This window comes from Barbus barbus (genome assembly GCF_936440315.1).
Source record: "Barbus barbus genome assembly, chromosome: 13".
Lineage (NCBI taxonomy): Eukaryota > Metazoa > Chordata > Actinopteri > Cypriniformes > Cyprinidae > Barbus > Barbus barbus.
Window position 1 is genome coordinate 13,655,760 of NC_136741.1, and position 19,716 is coordinate 13,675,475.

The 19,716-nt window shown below is 39.5% G+C and overlaps 1 protein-coding gene across 1 annotated transcript in view; it reads right to left on the minus strand.

Annotated features, from left to right (window-relative positions):
• Positions 1 to 19,716, minus strand: part of LOC306878766 (BTB/POZ domain-containing protein 8-like) — a 42,278-nt gene that overhangs the window by 10,497 nt on the left and 12,065 nt on the right. The window contains exons 6-12 of the mRNA XM_079431289.1: positions 12,887 to 12,976; positions 5,436 to 5,516; positions 5,221 to 5,317; positions 4,557 to 4,645; positions 1,268 to 1,370; positions 468 to 650; positions 215 to 388 (exon numbers count right to left, since the gene is read on the minus strand). Coding sequence (XP_079287415.1) covers positions 215 to 388; positions 468 to 650; positions 1,268 to 1,370; positions 4,557 to 4,645; positions 5,221 to 5,317; positions 5,436 to 5,516; positions 12,887 to 12,976 — 817 coding nt within the window. The remainder of the gene's footprint in view (positions 1 to 214; positions 389 to 467; positions 651 to 1,267; positions 1,371 to 4,556; positions 4,646 to 5,220; positions 5,318 to 5,435; positions 5,517 to 12,886; positions 12,977 to 19,716) is intronic.

Genomic DNA, 19,716 nt, shown 5'->3' on the forward strand with positions numbered 1-19,716 from the left:
ATACAAAATAATTATTTTAGAATAAATACATAATTATTTATGAAAACCTACTATGCTTTTCTTTCAAATATATTAGATGTCCATATTTTTGTGTGGATATATAACAGCCGTCTTGTTTGGATCAATAATAAAAAAAAATAAAAAAAGATTAATTTACTAAATGATCTGAGTTGTAATTAAATGCTAGCTTGTAGTGTTCTGTTTCTTTGTTTACCTCCACTTCCTCCTGATAGGCTTGGTCTTCTGTGATAACATCTATGTCATTCGGGTCACCGCTTAGTCGGTTCACAGCAATGAACAGGTCACAGCAGTTCTCCACAGTAATGCCCTCCCGCACGGCTACGCACACCTTCCTCAGGAGAGTGGGGTCACGTGTGAACTCCTCTCTCTGAAACAGTACACGCCTGACTGTCATAGCTGACAAGAAATCTTATACCTTATGCTTAAATATTATCGATTGGTCGTACCCTTCGGAGATCGTGGAAGGCAGCGGTGTGTGTGACCTGGGGCAGGTGTGTGACAATCATCTGCAGACACTGTTCTTGCAGTTCACTAGCCAGACTCAGCACCTGCTTGGCCCATTTCACCTCCGGCAGGCTGCCAATCAGCTGCTCGCTGCTAGACAGCACAGATACTACACTCTGCACCGTCTGAAACACATCACAATGTTACACACATACTCTGCACCATCTTCATGGAATCCATCTTCCCTGCTTCTCATGCTGGTTGCACTGTTAGTGACAGCCAATTTCCTAGTGTAATCCAATATGCTTCAGCAGTGGTTTACATCAAGGCTGGAAATCAGGAGGGGGAAAACCCAGTGTTATACAACTACACTTGGCTGACTGCAGCTGTTGAAGTTCTGGGTCTGTGTGTCTGTGTGTGTGCGTGAGAGAATTTTAGGGGACTGCCAGACTATGAGTTAAGTGAATGAGCTGTTTGTGGCTTTAACGCACACACACACACACACACACAAAGCCACTCAATCAAGACCTCTAATTGCTCTTTAGTCAATAGCCATCCTCAAAACAGAGGCCACAGCTCCTCTCATCAATGTCTTATTGTCCTATAGTATGCAGACAGAAGCAGAAGGACAGTAAGGAATGAAAGGAAACATGGGTTGTTGTCTATACTGTTTCCCACTAGAAAAAATGGCATACAAACAAATTGAACAATATCTTAATTCAGTATCATTAGATCAGTATACAAACAAAGTCAAAGGGAAGTCCCCACCACAAGTGAAATCAAATATGTGTCTGTTACACACCATGTTTTTGGTGACCGTATTAAGGCAATCTCTCTGTAGCTCTGGAGGGAGGAGGGCAAAATTTCTTTCTGACCAGCACTTCACAAAGTGCTCAGCTACCCATCTGAGGATTGAAACAAACATCAAGAGCATAAGCTTTTATCTTCATTTTTAATTACAAATAAGTAAAATTTCAAACTTCCTGCACAATTCCTGCTAAGCTACAAAATTAGCTTTTTGCCACTGTACCTTAAAACAGTAAAACAAACCCCTGTCTTTTAAGTTACAGTAAAATGAAACAGTTCAGCCCAAAAAAATCCTTCATAATTTACCCACTTTTGTGTCATTCCAAGCCTGTATATTTTTCACAAAAGGAGACATTTTGAAGAATGTCCTGTCTACTCCATAAATCCAGGATGGTACAGTAATAATTTATTCTGTCAGACTTCAAAAAGCAAAAAACTGTACCATAAAAGTGCAAAGGATATAAGTAAAACTTCATGTTCCTCACATAAAAGCTATTGTACATCCTTAGAAAACTTGAATATAGTGCACTAGTCATATGGAGTATTTTTGTAGAACTTTTATTGTTTTATAGTCTTTTTCTCTTTTTTGGATCTTGTCAGCATTAATCTGTCAATATAAAAAATTCTGTTAAATATTCATGCCAAACATCTGTGTTCAAACAAGAAAAGAAAAACATTTCAAACAGCATGTGAAAACGACGATAGAACAGCTTAGTTTGGGCGAAACAACCAAAATCTTACTAAGGGATAGTTCACCCAAAAATGATGACAACATTTCCTCACCCTCATGTTGTTCCAAACCTGTATAAGTCTCTTTCTTATGTTGAACATAACAGAAGTTATTTTGAAGAATGCTGGTAATCAAAGAGTTGATAGTCCCCATTGACTTTCTTTCCCTGCTATGGAAGTCAATGGGGACCAACAACTGTTTGGTTCTTCAAAATATCTTCTTTTGTGTTCAGCATAAGAAAGAAACATACAGTACATGTTTAAAACGACTTGAGGGTGAGGAAATGCGTAAACTATTCCTTTAAATCCTAATATGCATAATTTTAATCATGACTGTGATAAACAAACTATTATATGTATATATCCAACTTTATACATACACATACTTATAAAGCATTATATACTAATAGAAAATTTTAACTGCTTGATAATTTGTCAGTGTCAAATTTAAACTGCTCAAACCTTCTAAATGTGGACTACATGAGGCATTTAGGTATTAAAAACATTAACATTATGAATGAAAGAAGCTGCTTTGAAACTACTGTATGTGTATTGTGAAAAGCTCTATACAAATAAAAAGTTATTTCTGGAAGAGCTATCCCAATGATCTAGGTTAGTAACACTAGGGCAGTAGGTTCAGCAGGCACTGGACTGGCACTGAACTGAAAGCAGCAGTGCTGCACTGATCTTTTACCATCAGATCATTGATGCTGTACTGAGAGCCTCTCATCCTGATGCTTGACTCTACACCCTCCTACCCACGGCGGAGGCAGAACCAAAACATCACAGAAACAACACACGCACACAGTCTCTCTCTTTCTATCTATAAGGCACTGGAAAAATCCCGACCTACATTCACACGCCTCTCTGAGCTGCTTTACCGCAGTGCGCTGAGTTTACAGCAAAGACAATTCAATGACAGAACTGACTAATTAAGTAATGGTGATGGTACGAAATGATTAAAGGTCAATTTTTTTTTTCTGTCGTCCATGTTGTCAGTCAAAAAATCTTGGGACATATACTTGTTAATATTTCTATCGATCTATTTACCCCTACATGGCTACCACAATCTAAAGATGGAAAGAATTTTTCATTAAAATCAGGCTTTTTGTACTGCCTAGAGGCCCTTTTATACCCAATGTGGAACAAACACATTGCTGACGACTTGTCTAATCACAACGCCTCTCTCACATATGCATCAGTTCCTTTTCATCCCCTTCCTTCCTCACACCCATCCTTCCCTTAACTCAGCTCACTCAGAATGGTCAATAGTAGAATATAATGTTCTACATGAATGCAAGTGATATTTACAGTCATGTTTGGTATAATTTGAATTGTCTCAGGGAGTCTGGTGCAATGGTCTCATTCTTACAAGAAGTACACTAAAAGGTAATACAGATCCTAAGAGTTTAGAAATATTTTACACGCTGTAGAGGGCGGGTCAGTTCCCAGTACTTTTCATGTAAAATTACCTTTTGTCCCAAAAGGTGTTAACTCGATCAATACAAATTCCAATTGTTAGTTCCTGTCTCCATTTCGGGGGATGTTGGTCTTGGGCTGAGTACTTAAGGAAATCTTGCAAGAAGATCAGGGCCTTCTGTAGCCAGAATGAGCCTGTGGTATGAAGTGTGTTCACACACCTGGAGCAGCTGGGGGTTCGGTGCCTTCCTCAAGGGCACCTCAGTCATGGTATTGAGGGTGGAGAGAGCGCTGTACATTCACTCCCTCCACCTACAATCCCTACCGGCCTGAGATTCGAACCTGCAACCTTTGGATTACGAGTCCGACTCTCTAACCACGAGTCCGACTCTCTCCCCCGCCGCAGCATTAATGGCTGCCCACTGCTCCGGCTGTGTGTGTGCACTTTGGATGGGTTAAATGCAGGGTGCAGGGAATGCCAAGTATGGGTCACCCAACTTGGCCGTATGCCACGTCACTTTCACAAAATCTACTTCTGTCTAGTGTCTTGCACATATACTTTACTACAAATGTACCCAGCATGTACACAGTTTTTTCTATCCTTAAAAGTATGTTATCAACAAGCTAATTGCTAACAAGTAAATTGTGACTGATTATTACTGAATTGATTATTAACTATTAAAAGATATTTTATGCAAAGGCAAAGGTGCAAATGCAATGAAAATACACTGATATAGCAAACTGATTTAAGAGTAAGCACATGTATAATAACAGAGACAAACAATATTGATAGGGATTATGGGGGGACTCTTTTGGGGGGATTTTTGGTTTAACAATTGTGCCAAACATTAACATTTGATGTGAAAATGGGTTTGTTTTAAATGTTTAATAAATATCTGCAAAACCGATTGCATCCACATTTGGACAGCAGCAAAACTTCAGAAATGAAAAGCATTTTGAAACACGTATTATTTATTGATTCATTTAGTCATTTATTATTTAGTGATTAATTTGCACTGTACAGTGCACTGCATATTACTCTTAATGGAGCAGTACAATCAGAAAAGAAGGGAGAGTCATTTTAAAAGACATTATTTAAAGCAGTAGCATCCACAGAAGTGCAGAAAATGCCTCACCTCACACAGGTGCAGTAGAGATCCTGCAGGTCTATAGAATGGGTAATAGCGAGGCAGTCCAGTACAGATCTCTGAACTCCATCAATGGGCTGCAGAAAATGAGAAGAAGGACTGACTCTTGATATTCACTCCTCATCTCAGACACTTCAGTGGATAAATAGCCTGAAGCCTGCCATAGGCTAATATACAGTATAGAGTTCAGCTGTCTGAATCTGGTGTTTAATTATATTTTATTCAACTTAAATCATACTTACGCTGAAGAACTTCATGAAAGCTACAACTTTCCAAATTTCTTGAGAAATTACTATTACAAAGCACTTACCAGTAAATGATGGAGAAAAAAAAATGGCAAAATACGGCTGAAGAAAGAGATGTTACACCCATATCAGACAACTTAAATGAGAGGAATCCTCGTCTGGAGCCACAACACAGGGATAAGGCCATTTTGGCTGACAAATTAAATGCTCTACAAAAGCTGAACCAATGCCAGATTTCCTGGCTCACAAATACAAATCACATAATGTGTCCCTAAAGGCTAATAAACAACAAGATGATAGTACTATTGGGGCTACCTGACAACAGACTCACTGCTTAAAAAGACTATTTACACTCCTCACCTCTAATTGACTGAATGTGTGTGCCGTAACCCCATCCTCTCTCTTACCTTGGGAAAAAAGCGGCAATAGTCCCGAGTCAGAACCATCTCGGCCACGTCTTTCAGCCCCTCCAGGCCCAGCATGTCTGCTGCTAACACAACCTGACTGAAATCAAAGACAAACACATATGTCTTGACATTTCTGTGGAATGTGACTAAAGCCATTGCATTTTTTGCATTTACCACATTGGAAGAAAGGAAATGTCACTAGAGAGGGTGTTTACCTGATATTTGTTCCTGGTGGGAAGTCTAGGATGGCACCGTACATGAAATGAAGCAGAATTTCCATTTCATCTGGACCCAGACTGATTGATTAAAAAAACCAAAAACAACGAAAAAAAACAACATTCAGATCATGACATTTTACAAGCTCTACAAAATTCTCATTTGTTAACATTAATGCATTTCCTAATATATTTTTAATAACATTTATCTACCTTTGTTAATGTTACATAGTAAAACTGTGTAGTTTGTAGTTAACTTGCATACAAAACAAAAGAGACCTTATTAAAAAATAAATGTTTTTTTTTTGTTTTGTTTTTTCAAAATGTGCTGTTAAAGACCCCATTAAATTATTTGCACAACACAATTTTCAGTTCTGTGTTGACAAATTTCCAATTGAAAAAGGAAGTTGGGGTGGACAATCAAGTGTAGCGTTAGTTCTGGCAGGTCACGTTAGTCAAGCTCGCATCAGCCGACTCGCAGCTGATCCCCATCTACCTATAGGAATATGACACCTATCTAAGCATCCGTATATAAGGTCGTCAGTATTATCAGCCGTTTTTGCATTGGTCAATAGCTAATTACCCTCCTCCATTCCCAACTCCTTCTCTGTCAGTCAGGATCCAGCCTTCTGATTCTCTTTTGAATCAGACAAATTCAAAAATGTGTACATAAAATTACTGAACTTTAACAAATCTGCAATACTTTTGTTGGTTCTGTTCTTTTTACCCTGGGGGGTTGTCTACACACAAGATGGCGCATTCGTGAAGCTCAGACAGTGTGGATTCCGGACAGCACTGCCTAGCATCCATCTAGCAAATCTCCGCTCTCTACCCAACAAAACAGACAAACTCTTTCTGCTTTCCCGGTTAAACAAGGATTTTTCAAACTCTTGCTGCTCTGTGCTTCACGGAAACCTGGCTGAACGGCGCCATTCCAGACAGCGCGCTTCATCTTCCGAACTTTCAGCTGATCAGAGCAGATCGCGAAGCAGAATCAACGGGGCATCTACAATGTGCTTCTACATCAATGAGAGGTGGTGTACAGACGTAACAGTGTTAAAGAAGATATGCTGTTCAGATCTAGAAACGCTTTTCATCAACTGTAAACCTTTCTACTCGCTGCGGGAGTTCTGCTCGTTCATTCTCGTGAGTGTCTACATTCCTCCACAAGCGCATGCAAGATCAGCTTTACAGAAACTCACTGATCTGATCACAGACACAGAACAAAAACACCCAGACTCTGTTTTAATCATTCTTGGGGACTTTAATAAAGCAGACAGCAGACAGCTTGCTACATGTCCCACCAGAGACAGTAATATATTGGATCACTGTTACACAACAATAAAGAATGCATTTCACTCTGTTCCGTGGGCAGCTTTGGGGCTCTCTGATCACTGCCTGGTTCATCTTATACTAACCTACAGGCAGAAACTGAAATCTGCTAAACCTGTGGTAAAGACTGTAAAGAGATGGACCAACGCAGGCCCGGATTGGCTAATCGGGAGGACCGGGAGAATTCCCGGTGGGCCGGTCCGTTTTTTGGCCGCGAGGGCCGGTGTCAGCAGTCGCACTTTTATTTTATTTTATTTTTATTTTTTTTACCATAGCCTCACTCATTTTATTCATTATTTTAGCGCAGGTCCACTCTTTTTATTTAGTTTCTCGCAGCCCCATGAGCAGAATGCAGTCTGCAGGTTAATGATGACGTAATTATCATTTGACTCCCCCGACAGCGGCACCTTGCTCAACAGCAAGAGAAATGCGAGAGATGCAAAAGCAAAATGGATAATAAAAAGCGAAAAGGTGGCGCTGAAAAGGCCAGAATTAAAAAAAAGAAAGCTCTAGAAACTGACGCGGCCAAATGTACTAAGCTGAGTACATTTTTCGTTGTGTGCAAAACGTCTGCAAACCACCGTTCATGTTTATGTATCAAACTTTTTCTTGTACTGTAGCTCTTCAGCAGCAGCAGCCTCTAGCCCAGTTTGATGCTAACAGTGAAGAGCCAGTAACAGAACCAAGCACCAGTCATGAGCCCAACACGCTAGAATGGGCAGGTAGGATTGTCATTGAATGAATATGAGAATTCGAATAATTAATATTAATATTAATGAACATTACACCTGCTCAATGAAAAATGCCCTGAGATAATTAATGACATCAGATGATTCACTACATTAATAAATCTGACTTAACTTGATCAGAAAGCTAAAAAGGGGAAATTTGTAGTGAGAAATATGACCATTTTTAAAATTTCATTTAGTGACAAACACAGAGCCAGGACCCAGTTGTATCATCAGGCAAGAGACTGATGCTCTCAATGTGGAAACCACAGGTAAGCTGTTGTACCACAGTCTGTGAATAAGCAAACATGATGACATTAGTTAAACTATAACAACATTCTATGCTCAAGTGTTACTAGTGACCTATTATGTTTTTATTAAAAGATAGTAAATGTACAAAGCCTACGATTGAAAGGGAATAAAAGTCATATGAAAGCCTGCATGTTTTGCCATTTGAAATATTTAATTTGCTTAGTTTTAATTCAACTTAAGATGCTTTCCACATACGTTAAAGCTTACAGAATGCTTTTTATTGTGATTAAATACAGGCGCACTCGAGTTTAGGGATACAGAAGGAAGTGTGAAAGGGAGAGTAGAGTCTACTCAGGGACAGATAACAGAGGCAGCAACTCAGCAGCAGAACCCAGAACCACAAGCTAGGAACAAGGCAGATGAAGATGATTCTGTTGATAGTTTTGATTACTTTGCTCGACCTCAGTCACAGGATATAGATACATTTTTTTCTTATCATCCTCAACAAACCCCAAATGTTCCTATACCAAAGGTTTTCAATAGCAAAGATGGAACAAACCGCAAGTGGCTGACTTACTGTGAAAAAAAACAATCTTTGTACTGTTCTGTTTGTTTGGCATTTACTCCTTTGGTAAGTGATGGCCCTTTCATAAAGGGAGGCATGAAAGACTGGAAACACATTCACCAAAGGATAGTGGAACATGAAAAAAGTAAGACTCACAGAGATAGTGCAGATGCTTACTTTATGAAAGTGCAAAAGGCAGATGTGAAAAGCCTGTTGACTAGCAACCAAATGTCACTGCGTGCTGAGCAAGTGAAAAAGAAACGCCAGGTGATGGAGCGCATAGTGGACGTTATTAAAGTCAAAGGCAAATGTGGCCTAAGCTACAGGGGAGATAAAGAAGAGGCAGGTTATAGCTTAGAAAACATTCCTGTTAATCATGGTAACATCCTGGAGTTGATTCTACTCTTAAGTAGATATGACATTTGCCTCCAACAGCATGTTAACACTTGCATTGAAAACAGCAAAAAGCAACATGAAACTGGTGCAAAAGGCAGAGGCGCTCTAGTTACTCTGCTGTCAAAAGAAACATTTAATAAAGTTGTGGATGTCATCGGCCAGCTGATAAAATTGACTATAGCAGAAGAAGTGAGACAAGCTGGCATGTTTTCTGTCCAGCTTGACACAACCCAGGATATCAGCTCCAAAGACCAGTGTTCAATCATACTTCGATATGTAACAGATGTCATTCAAGAAAGACTGATTGCTGTGGTGGACTGTGAGTCATCTACTGGCCAGAGTTTTGTAGAGCTTCTGAAAAAAGTGCTGCTGAACCTTAATATTGACATAGGCACATGTGTGGGCAACTCAACAGATGGTGCAGCTAATATGCAGGGACAGTTTAGGGGGTTTTCTACACTCTTCTCTGAGCATTCCCCCAATCAGGTTCATATTTGGTGTTATTCACATCTTTTGAATCTTGTACTGGTAGACACAACAGGCAGTGTTGTGGAAAGTGCATCTCTGTTTTCACTGCTTAATGATATAGCAGTTTTTTTAAGAGAATCGTACAAGCGCATGCAGAAGTGGGAAGAGAAGAGTCAGGACACGCATCCAAAAGCCAACCGTGAGGGCCAAGGCAAAGGGATTCATAGAAGTCCTTTTGAAATATGAGACAGTGCTCACTGCTCAACTCTTCCTTCGCATTTTTGAGCTTACATCCCCCCTTTCAAAATACCTACAGACAAGGGGAATGGATATCATGACAGCTCAACGTCTGGTTGAGGGGACAGAGGAGGGTCTCAGCAAGTGTGCCAGGGACTTTGAAGGAGTTAAGTGTGCAGCTGATGAGTTTGTGAAGTGGGCTAATGGAAAGTTGCAAGAGGAGGAAGAGTGTGAGCTTGTAGTTCAGGCTGCCCTTTCTGAGAGAAGGATCAGAAAGAAGAAAAAGATGCCAGGAGAGATTGCAGAAGATGAGCAGCTGGCATCAGCAGATGCTGACTTCAGGGTAAAAGTACACAATGTCATCATAGACACAGTAATAGACAGTATGCACAGGCGGTTTTCTGCTAATGCAAAACTTTGCTCAGATTTTGCCTGTTTAGACCCTAGAAACTTTGCTCACGTGAGGGAAAATGGACTCCAAAGCTCAGCTCTGGAAGAAATAAGCAAATGTCTGCTTAAATTTGACGAAAGAGCTACAGTTGGCACATTATGTGGTGAACTGTGTAGCCTTGCATCTCAGTGGGACAGACTAAAGATGTCCCCTCTGGAGGGTTACCTTGTCAGGACAGCTAGTGAAATGCCACAAGGAAGTGATGTTGATCCTTCCATGGAACAGCAGGATGTTGAACTAGAGAGCAAAACTTGTTCCTCCTGTAAAAACTGTGTCATTTGTGTCCATCTCATTCTCTCTCAGTACAATCTTCTAACTGACGCCTACCATGTGATTGGACTCGCCTACAAGTTGCTATTAACTCTGTCCATCACACAAGTAGCATGTGAGAGAAGTCTTTCAATATTGAAATTCGTAAAAAACAGGCTCAGAAGCACTTTAACCCAGAAGAATCTTGAGGCATTCATGCTCATGTGCACTGAGAAAGAAATTCTCATGTCTTTGGACAATGACACTGTGATAAACAAAGTTGCAGAGACCAGTACACTGCTCAGGCGTTTATTAATGTTTTAGGGTTGGCCATGTTTCCTTGAAGAAAAAAGATGAAGCCATCATTGAAAGTAATATTGTGGTTAAAAAAGTCTTGCAGATAACAGTGCAATACTTGTTTTATTCTTTATTTGTGTTTAAGGACTGAATATCTTAATTTATATTTGTATTTATTAGATTTTTATTTTTTTCATTTCATGGCTCAGATATTTATGAGCACTAATTCTTACAGAAAATTCTGATACTGTTAAACATTACATTGTGTTAACTGTTCAAATAAATCTTCACTGTGAAGCAAAACTTAGGCTACTGTATTTGCACTGAATTGGAAATGACGTCATTTTAATATCGTCAGTCGTGAACTAAAGTGGGCTGGTCTAAGGCTTGAAACTCCAGGGCTGAAAAGGAGTCCCACTCCGGCCCTGGACCAACGAGATCGAGCGGGTTTTACAAGCCTGTCTCGACCTTACTGATTGGAGTGTTTTTGAGGCGTCTGCAAACGATCTGGACAAGCTCACAGAGACTGTAACATCATATATCAGTTTCTGTGAGGATATGTGCATTCCTACCAGGACTCACTTAAAGGATTAGTTCACTTTTAAAAAAACCTTTGCTGATAATTTACTCACCCCCATGTCATCCAAGATGTCCATGTCTTTCTTTCTTCAGTCGAAAAGAAATTAAGGTTTTTGATGAAAACATTTCTCCATATAATGAATTTCAATGGGACCCAAACGGTTCAAGGTCCAAATGACAGTTTCAGTGCAGCTTCAAAGGGCTTTAAACAATACCAGACGATGAATAAGGGTCTTATCTAGCGAAACGATCGGTCATTTAAAAAATAAATGAAAAAGTTTAAGTTTTATAAGCACAAATGCTCGCCTTGCTCTGTTCTGTGATGCGCGTTCGTGACGTCACGTAATACGCAATGACGTTGAAAAAGTCACGGTTGACTTAGGCGGAAGTACCGAGTCAGTGTTTACAAATGTGCGGAAGGAGGACCATATACACATATTCAAATGTCTTTGTGTCAGTTTATCGTTTAAAATGCCCATTTCGTGTGCGTATCCTGGGTGTTTTAATATTAAAAAGCCTACTGACTCGGTACTTCCGCCTAAGTCAACCGTGACCTTTTCCACGTAATTGCGTATTACGTGACGTCACGAACGCGCATCACAGAACAGAGCAAGGCGAGCATTTGTGCTCATAAAACTTAAACTTTTTTATTTATTTTTTAAATGACCGATCGTTATACTTATTTATCTAACACACATACTTGGTCTACATTTCAACTGCACATAATATACCTGTACATACAAAACTGTCTACTGTTATATACCTGTACATACAATTGTCAATTTGTATATTGTTATTCCTTATTGTTCTTTTTAATTCTTCTTTTTATTATCTGGGTTTTTTGTTCTGTCACTGTCATTCTGTTGCACTGCGGTAGCTTCTGTCATGAAAACAAATTCCTTGTATGTGTAAACATACCTGGCAATAAAGCTAATTTTGATTCTGATTCTCGATGATCTTCCTGCTCTCATCCATGCTAGACTGCACGGATGCGCAGGGAGTTCTTGCCCAGAACAGAACCATACCGCCAATCCAAACTATATGCTAATTGTCAATCATCTTTGCCAATAGTGGTCCTGACAGAATTTAGTTTATGTCACAGCCTGGCAAAACCAAAATTCAACCTTTGAGGATTTCTGGCCACCACCTACATCTTCACCTATACTTGCAGACCAGCCAGAATCAGAGATCAGAACAAGCTCTTCTGAAGATCTGATGAGGAGGGCCATACTACCAACATTAAAAAAAAAAGAAAAATACTTTTTCCAGACACTGTGTCACTGAGCTCAGGAAATCAGCAACTAGTATTATGTTCTCCTGTTCTGTTACAGTAAATGCTAAGTGTGGTTTTAGAATAAAATCAGCTCTGATCTCATACATGGACACAAAAGTCTCATTTTTATACACATCATGGATTGAACTGCCTGGCATGAAACACTACACGAAGTACCCTGGTTTTCCCAGACACAGACTGAGCTATGAATAATTGATAGCTAGTAGGCTGGAAGATCCTCATCAGGTAGGAGATCTGTCTGAGAACTCATGCTTAACTGTGGGACATGGGAGATCACACACATGACCTCTCAACTTAACGGGTTTTGTGAATATAAATGGTTATCAACTCTTGTAAAAGTGGCCTGCAGTATCAAGTTGAATACATATGGTGAGCAAAAAGAATCTTTTATAGGTGCCCTGAACCTCAAGAGTTCCTAGTAAGAGAAATCGGTAAAAGAGGATCCGACAAGAGCTACATAGAGTTTTTGTTTAAATAACTGGCTGGCTGTACAGTACTTTTACACATACTTTACCTTCTAAGCATGAGAGAGTATTTGATATTTGTATTTATACTATATTTCAGTCATGTATCCCATGTTGATGGGTGTCCTGCATAACCTACCCCTGCAGAGTGATACATTGACGTAAACTCTCCATCCAGCTGCCACACAACATCGCTCGGAAATACTCTGAGCGCACACACAGAATGGCCCTGTGGGAAAGGAGAAATACACATACACACAGACAACGTCAGCTTCCCCTATCACTTGCAAACGCTTCACACCACATTACCCCAGCTAAAACAGCCCTGGGAGATGTATGTGCATGTGTGTATTTGTATGTATTATTCACTGACTGATATGCTTGTTCATGTAGGAAAAAAAAAATCAAGAAAATAAAGATGACCTCATGAAATTGGGGAAGGGAGATGTAATGTTTATTTCAGTATTATTTTAGAAAATGATGATGACTGTGGCTCTGTCTGAGCTGATTAGCTAGGTTTTAAACATTGTCCTGAAGATAAAAATCATTTAAAATTCTAGTTCAAACATTCCAAGTTCTTAGAAATGTACTATTTTATATTTTTGTGGACTTCATATGGGTTTGAAAAACTTTTACTGTATACCATTTCAAATATTATTAAGCAGCATTTTTGTTAAAATATATTTCTATCATGGCAACATGACAAGAATACTTTAGCATGGTATGGAAATGACAACATTAATTATTTGGTCTTGGCGGAATTAATATGGTTTCTCTATCGAGTATTTCATCCTAAAGCTTTTTTCTTCATTATGACAAGACAGTTCCATCACCCTGATATATACTAAATGACATATTTTACTATATACAGTATCTCACAGAAGTGAGTACACCCCTCACAGTTTTGTAAATATTTTATTATATCTTTTCATGTGACACCACTGAAGAAATTGTACTTTGCTACAATGTAAAGTAGTGAGTGTACAGCTTGTATAACAGTGTAAATTTGCCGTCCCCTCAAAATAACTCAAAACACAGCCATTAATGACTAAACCGCTGGCCACAAAAATGAGTGCACCCCTAAGTGAAAATGTCCAAATTGGGCCCAAAGTGTCAATATTTTGTGTGGCCACCATTATTTTCCAGCACTGCCTTAACCCTCTTGGGCATGGAGTTCACCAGAGCTTCACAGGTTGCCGCTGGAGTCCTCTTCCACTCCTCCATGACGACATCACGGAGCTGGTGGATGTTAAGAGACCTTGCGCTCCTCCACCTTCCGTTTGAGGATGCCCCACAGATGCTCAATAGGGTTTAGGTCTGGAGACATGCTTGGCCAGTCCATCACCTTTACCCTCAGCTTCTTTAGCAAGGCAGTGGTTGTCTTGGAGGTGTGTTTGGGGTCATTATCATGTTGGAATACTGCCCTGCGGCCCAGTCTCTGCTTCAGTTTGTCACAGTACATGTTGGCATTCATGGCTCCCTCAATGAACTGTAACTCCCCAGTGCCGGCAGCACTCATGCAGCCCCAGACCATGACACTCCCACCACCATGCTTGACTGTAGGCAAGACACACTTGTCTTTGTACTCCTCACCTGGTTGCCACCACACACGCCTGACACCATCTGAACCAAATAAGTTTATCTTGGTCTCATCAGACCACAGGACATGGTTCCAGTAATCCACGTCCTTAGTCTGCTTGTCTTCAGCAAACGGCTTTCTTGTGCATCATCTTTAGAAGAGGCTTCCTTCTGGGATGACAGCCATGCAGACCAATTTGATGCAGTGTGCGGCGTATGGTCTGAGCAATGACAGGCTGACCCCCCACCCTTTCAACCTCTGCAGCAATGCTGGCAGCACTCATACGTCTATTTCCCAAACACAACCTCTGGATATGACGCTGAGCATGTGCATTCAACTTCTTTGGTCGACCATGGCGATGCCTGTTCTGAGTGGAACCTGTCCTGTTAAACCGCTGTATGGTCTTGGCCACCGTGCTGTAGCTCAGTTTCAGGGTCTTGGCAATCTTCTTATAGCCTACGCTATCTTTATGTAGAGCAACAATTCTTTTTTTCAGATCCTCAGAGACTTCTTTGCCATGAGGTGCCATGTTGAACTTCCAGTGACCAGTATGAGAGCGTGAGAGCGATAACACCAAATTTAACACACCTGCTCCCCATTCACACCGGAGACCTTGTAACACTAACAAGCCACATGACACCGGGGAGAGAAAATGGCTAATTGGGCCCAATTTCGACATCTTCACTTAGGGGTGTACTCACATTTGTGGCCAGCGGTTTATACATTAATGGCTATGTGTTGAGTTATTTTGAGGGGACAGCAAATTTACACTGTTATACAAGCTGTACACTCACTACTTTAAATTGTAGCAAAGTGTAATTTCTTCTGTGGCGTCACATGAAAAGATATAATAAAATATTTACAAAAATGTGAGGGGTGCACTCACTTCTGTGAGATACTGTATGTGTGTGTATATATACTTACTTACTTTTGTCATTTAGCAGACGCTTTTGTCCAAAGCGACTTACAAATAAGAAAAAGTAACTAAAACTAAAAAGTTACAACTCTATAAATACTATCTACCCACATATTTAAGAAAATAAAGAAATTAAATAAAATTAACACATGCATATAACAACAACATTTCAATAATAAACATATCAATGAAAAAATTAAATAAAAAGCTACTACTATCCCTTGCCGGTGTCCCTGCCCGGTGGAGTCGCACGGTAGAGTCGATGGTCTTTACACTCTTTGGTCTTCACACTAAGAGGGCTTCACACGACGACTGCCGCGACCGCTGCCGCGGTATAATAACCTTTATTATACCAATCCAACAAATGATCGTTTCAATTCAGCTGGACCCACTTTCCTGTTTATCAACTACAAATGGCCAAGCAAGTGCACACACTGACAAGATACACGATACAGTACGAGACCAAACGCGATTTCAGCAACTCTCATCCTAGTAAACAAAAATATATATATATATAAATATATATATACATACACACACACATATATACATATTATATATATATAGCCTGTATATATATAAATATATATTAGGGCTGTCATTCGATTAAAAATATTTAATCACGATTAATCGCATGATTTTCATGAGTTAACTCGCGATTAATCGTGACTTAATCGCACAGTTTCATTTGTTCTCAATGTACCTTAAATTAGTTTTAATACTCTAATCAACATGGCATGGACAAATATGGATATTCTATGCATCCTTTTATGCTTTATGGTTTATCGTTATTGAAACCATAGTCAACATAGATCATGAAGACTAGACATGTATCAAAGGTCATAGATGTTTTTCAAAGAACTTGTTCATGTCTATTAAACACATGAAAAAAATAAATACCAGGTTCCCATTACTTCTCTTTCTTTGCACTGAGCAATTTACTTACACAAACCTGTTTATATTTTTGCAGACAGGGCAGCTCACTTCTTCTGAAAATGCAAAATGTACATTTATTATTTATTATTAGATTTGTTTGCCTCTCTCTCTGTGCCCACATACTGTATTTTGATGCAGCTAAATTCTCAATAAAACTGTTTTCATTTATACATTTTACTGTTTCTGTTGTCAGACAACGGAATGAATATGAAATAGTGATTGAAACGCGACCCATTAAGACTACATAACCAGCTCTCCCAGATGTTAATCTGCACAAAAATCTTAATAATCGAGCCGTCATCTGATGAAATCAAAAACACATAAGATAATGACAATAAGAGGGATCACGTGATGCTTTCATGAGCCAAGAAGCACATTAGCTGAGCTCCGTGTATATAACCCGTTTTGTACTGTTATTCGTCTTCTTTTCTTACATTTGGGGTAGTTTTTTTCGTTTGCCGGTTATCTGGAGATGTCACACAGTCGGAAACTCGCTTATCTTTTACCATCATCCTCGCCAAGTATGAAGAAAACAAAACCAGCGGCCGGGGCAGGCTGAGAAGATGGTGATCACTATAAAGCGATTTGAGGACATTTTGAAGGCTGATGTAGCAGCGATTCGCACCGAATTCGCCTCTCACATGACTACAATCCAAAGTATATGCTCTAAAGTTGACTTTTTAATCGGGGAACAGAGAGAGCAGAAAAAAGTGATCTGCGAACACACTATGAGTTTGGATGCCCTAGAGCAACAAGTGACTGATTTACAAGACTGCAGCAGACGCAGTAATCTCCGCCTGCTGGGACTACCTTAAGAGGCCGAGAAGGATGACCCGATTGGCTTTCTGAAACGGTCTCTGCCGATCTGGGTCCCATCACTTGCGGGCAGAGATATCGAGATCGAACGCGCGCATCGAGTTTAAACCAGAGCTTCAACGGATCACTCCAAACCATGAGTGTTTCTCTTCAAACTGTTACGCTACAATGACAGGAATTTGATTCTTAATGAAGCACTCACTAATGCACTCACCGGACAAAGCTCCTCATTCTCCTGGGATGAACATGGCATAAGGGTTTGATAATACAGAGTGACTCGACTTCTGATTTACTAATCTAGAACTGCATGTGACAATCGGCTACTGGGAGTTCTTCATGTAAGCTAGGAAACTTGGTATCACTAATGTACAGTTTTCAGTGTACATGATGCATTTATTTATGTTTGTTTCCTTGTTATAGAGAGTATACATGCTCTTTTCTTTTTTTCTTTATTACTCGTGTGAATTCAAAGTTATTCTGTTCTCTTATAATAGGGCTAATGGCAGTGTTCTAAAGAATGGTACTGGCTGTCATGTTACGGTCACTGATTAAGACAGGGGAGGGCGGCAGCCTGGGGTTTTCACCCCAGTCTGTAAAGTTTTATGGGGTGGGTTTTCTTTATGCTAATTGTTTTTAAAGGCAGACTTGAGTTAATTCATTTGCAGTGGTATAACTTTCCCTCATTTGTTCAGTTCACTTATTTGATAGTAATGACTGAAATTAATATACTAAGTTGTAATGTCAATGGTTTAAATGGCCCCTTAAATGTTCAAGTTTTTCAGAACTATTGTGGCTAAAGAGGGTTGACATTGCTTTGGTCCAGGAGGCCCATTTGTGGAAGGGTGGTGTTCATGGATGTAATGGTAAATATTGCAAGGTGGTCTCTTTTGCTGCGACTGATAGTGGAACTAGGGGTGTATTGATAACTGTTTGAATAGATATGAATGTTTTAATTTTGGACAGAAATGGTGATAATGCTGACAGAATTGCCTGTACATCCTTTGTGAAAAGTAATTCTCCCCACTGATAATTCTGTTGTTTCTGCTTCAGTTGTTTGCTCTTTTCTCCTCGAACAATCATGAAGACCATTGTCCATATCAACTATCTGGTCTTCTACGATCTTATTTCTTCTCTTTGATGTGTAGTTTTTGTATTCATGTATTTTTTTTCTTTTAGTGTATTTGAGTCTGCCTTTAAATAAAATAAAAAAATAATTGTTCACAAAAAAAAAAGATAATGACAATAACTGTGCTGTGATTTCAGCTATACTTGCATGCAAAATTAGAGAAGCAACATAATATCTGTTTAACTGAAAGTGCCGCTTCTCTCCGTCGCTCGCTGAACAATGCAGACAGAGAAAGAGAGAGAGAGAGAGGTGTGTGCGTGCTGGGAGCAAGACCTCGCGTTCGCGCAACAGTACCAGCGAGACTCAGTAACTAAATAAGATTTGGGCTGACCCTAAAAATTTGTCGCTAGGCGCTTTTTTGAAGAGGGGGGAAAAAAGTCGCTACAGGGGTCTGCAAAGTCGAAAAGTTGGCAACACTGTGCATCTCCATTTCTCCAACCACGGGCTTTGCCACGGGTCAAACAGAAAATGTGCGCTGCGTTAATATAATTAGTGTCGTTAAAATGAATTTGCGTTAACGAGTTATTAACTTTGACAGCACTTATATATAAATTTAGCAGGTGTATTAAAGTAATTCCAATGTTTATTGAAGTACAAATCAAATTTTTTATGTACTTTTTAAATAAATGAATAGACCTAGACAAAAAATTATTTGACACACTTACCTATGAAAAATTTCCACATTTTCTTTGAGATCAAGTGTGCATTTTTGGTAGTGTTCATGAAGAATAGCATAAACTTTTCATAAAAACTGTTCTAATCTAACCAGTTTATGAGGCAACAGGCTTGTATTATAAAACTACATTTCCCACCATCCTTTACAACAGCACAAGAACATAAAATGCATAGATAATGCATACATTACATACTTAATGCACATCCTTTGCTCTTCATTTGTTGCACCGAATCATAATTACGATTTCTGAAGCCATAAGTATGCACTTGCCTGAAGGCAGCATTAGATACAGCCGGTGACACTTCATATGCTCTTATGTCCCACATCTTCTCCCTCCCAGTTGTCCTTTATCTCTTTCTCAACCAGCAGCCCTATTATTCTCCATCTGTCATAAATATTCACTATAAATATACTCTTTTTTTTCACTTGCTCCTGGTCTCCTCTCAGAACAAACTGCAGCTCTTACAGTGATGAGTGACTGAGGGAGGCTAAAAATAATACTTCCAAAAAATTGTCTAAAATTTTTTGCCTAGGCCAATTTTGTCCTCATTTGATGAAATGGATTGTGGCAGCCATGGATCTATTTCAGAGGAAGCATCTCCAATTGTTATCCATTTCATTCATTTGTCAGAAAGCCCTCAGATGTGCACTCCACTCTATTCCTTTTTCACAGCTTGATTTCCATTCCAGTGAAATGATAAAACAAAATCCCACTTTTCACACAAATTCGTAGAACTGCTATTGTGGGTTCTATTTACTGGTTACATTAAGGTAGATTAGAAGCCTGAAAGTGTCACACTCAAAAAATGGACCCGACCAATGGTAATCAAACTGTATAATAGATGATACACACATTTATCCACTGACCTACAAAATTCAGCAACTGTCAACAGCTGTGGATGATAGTGTCAGATTAGATA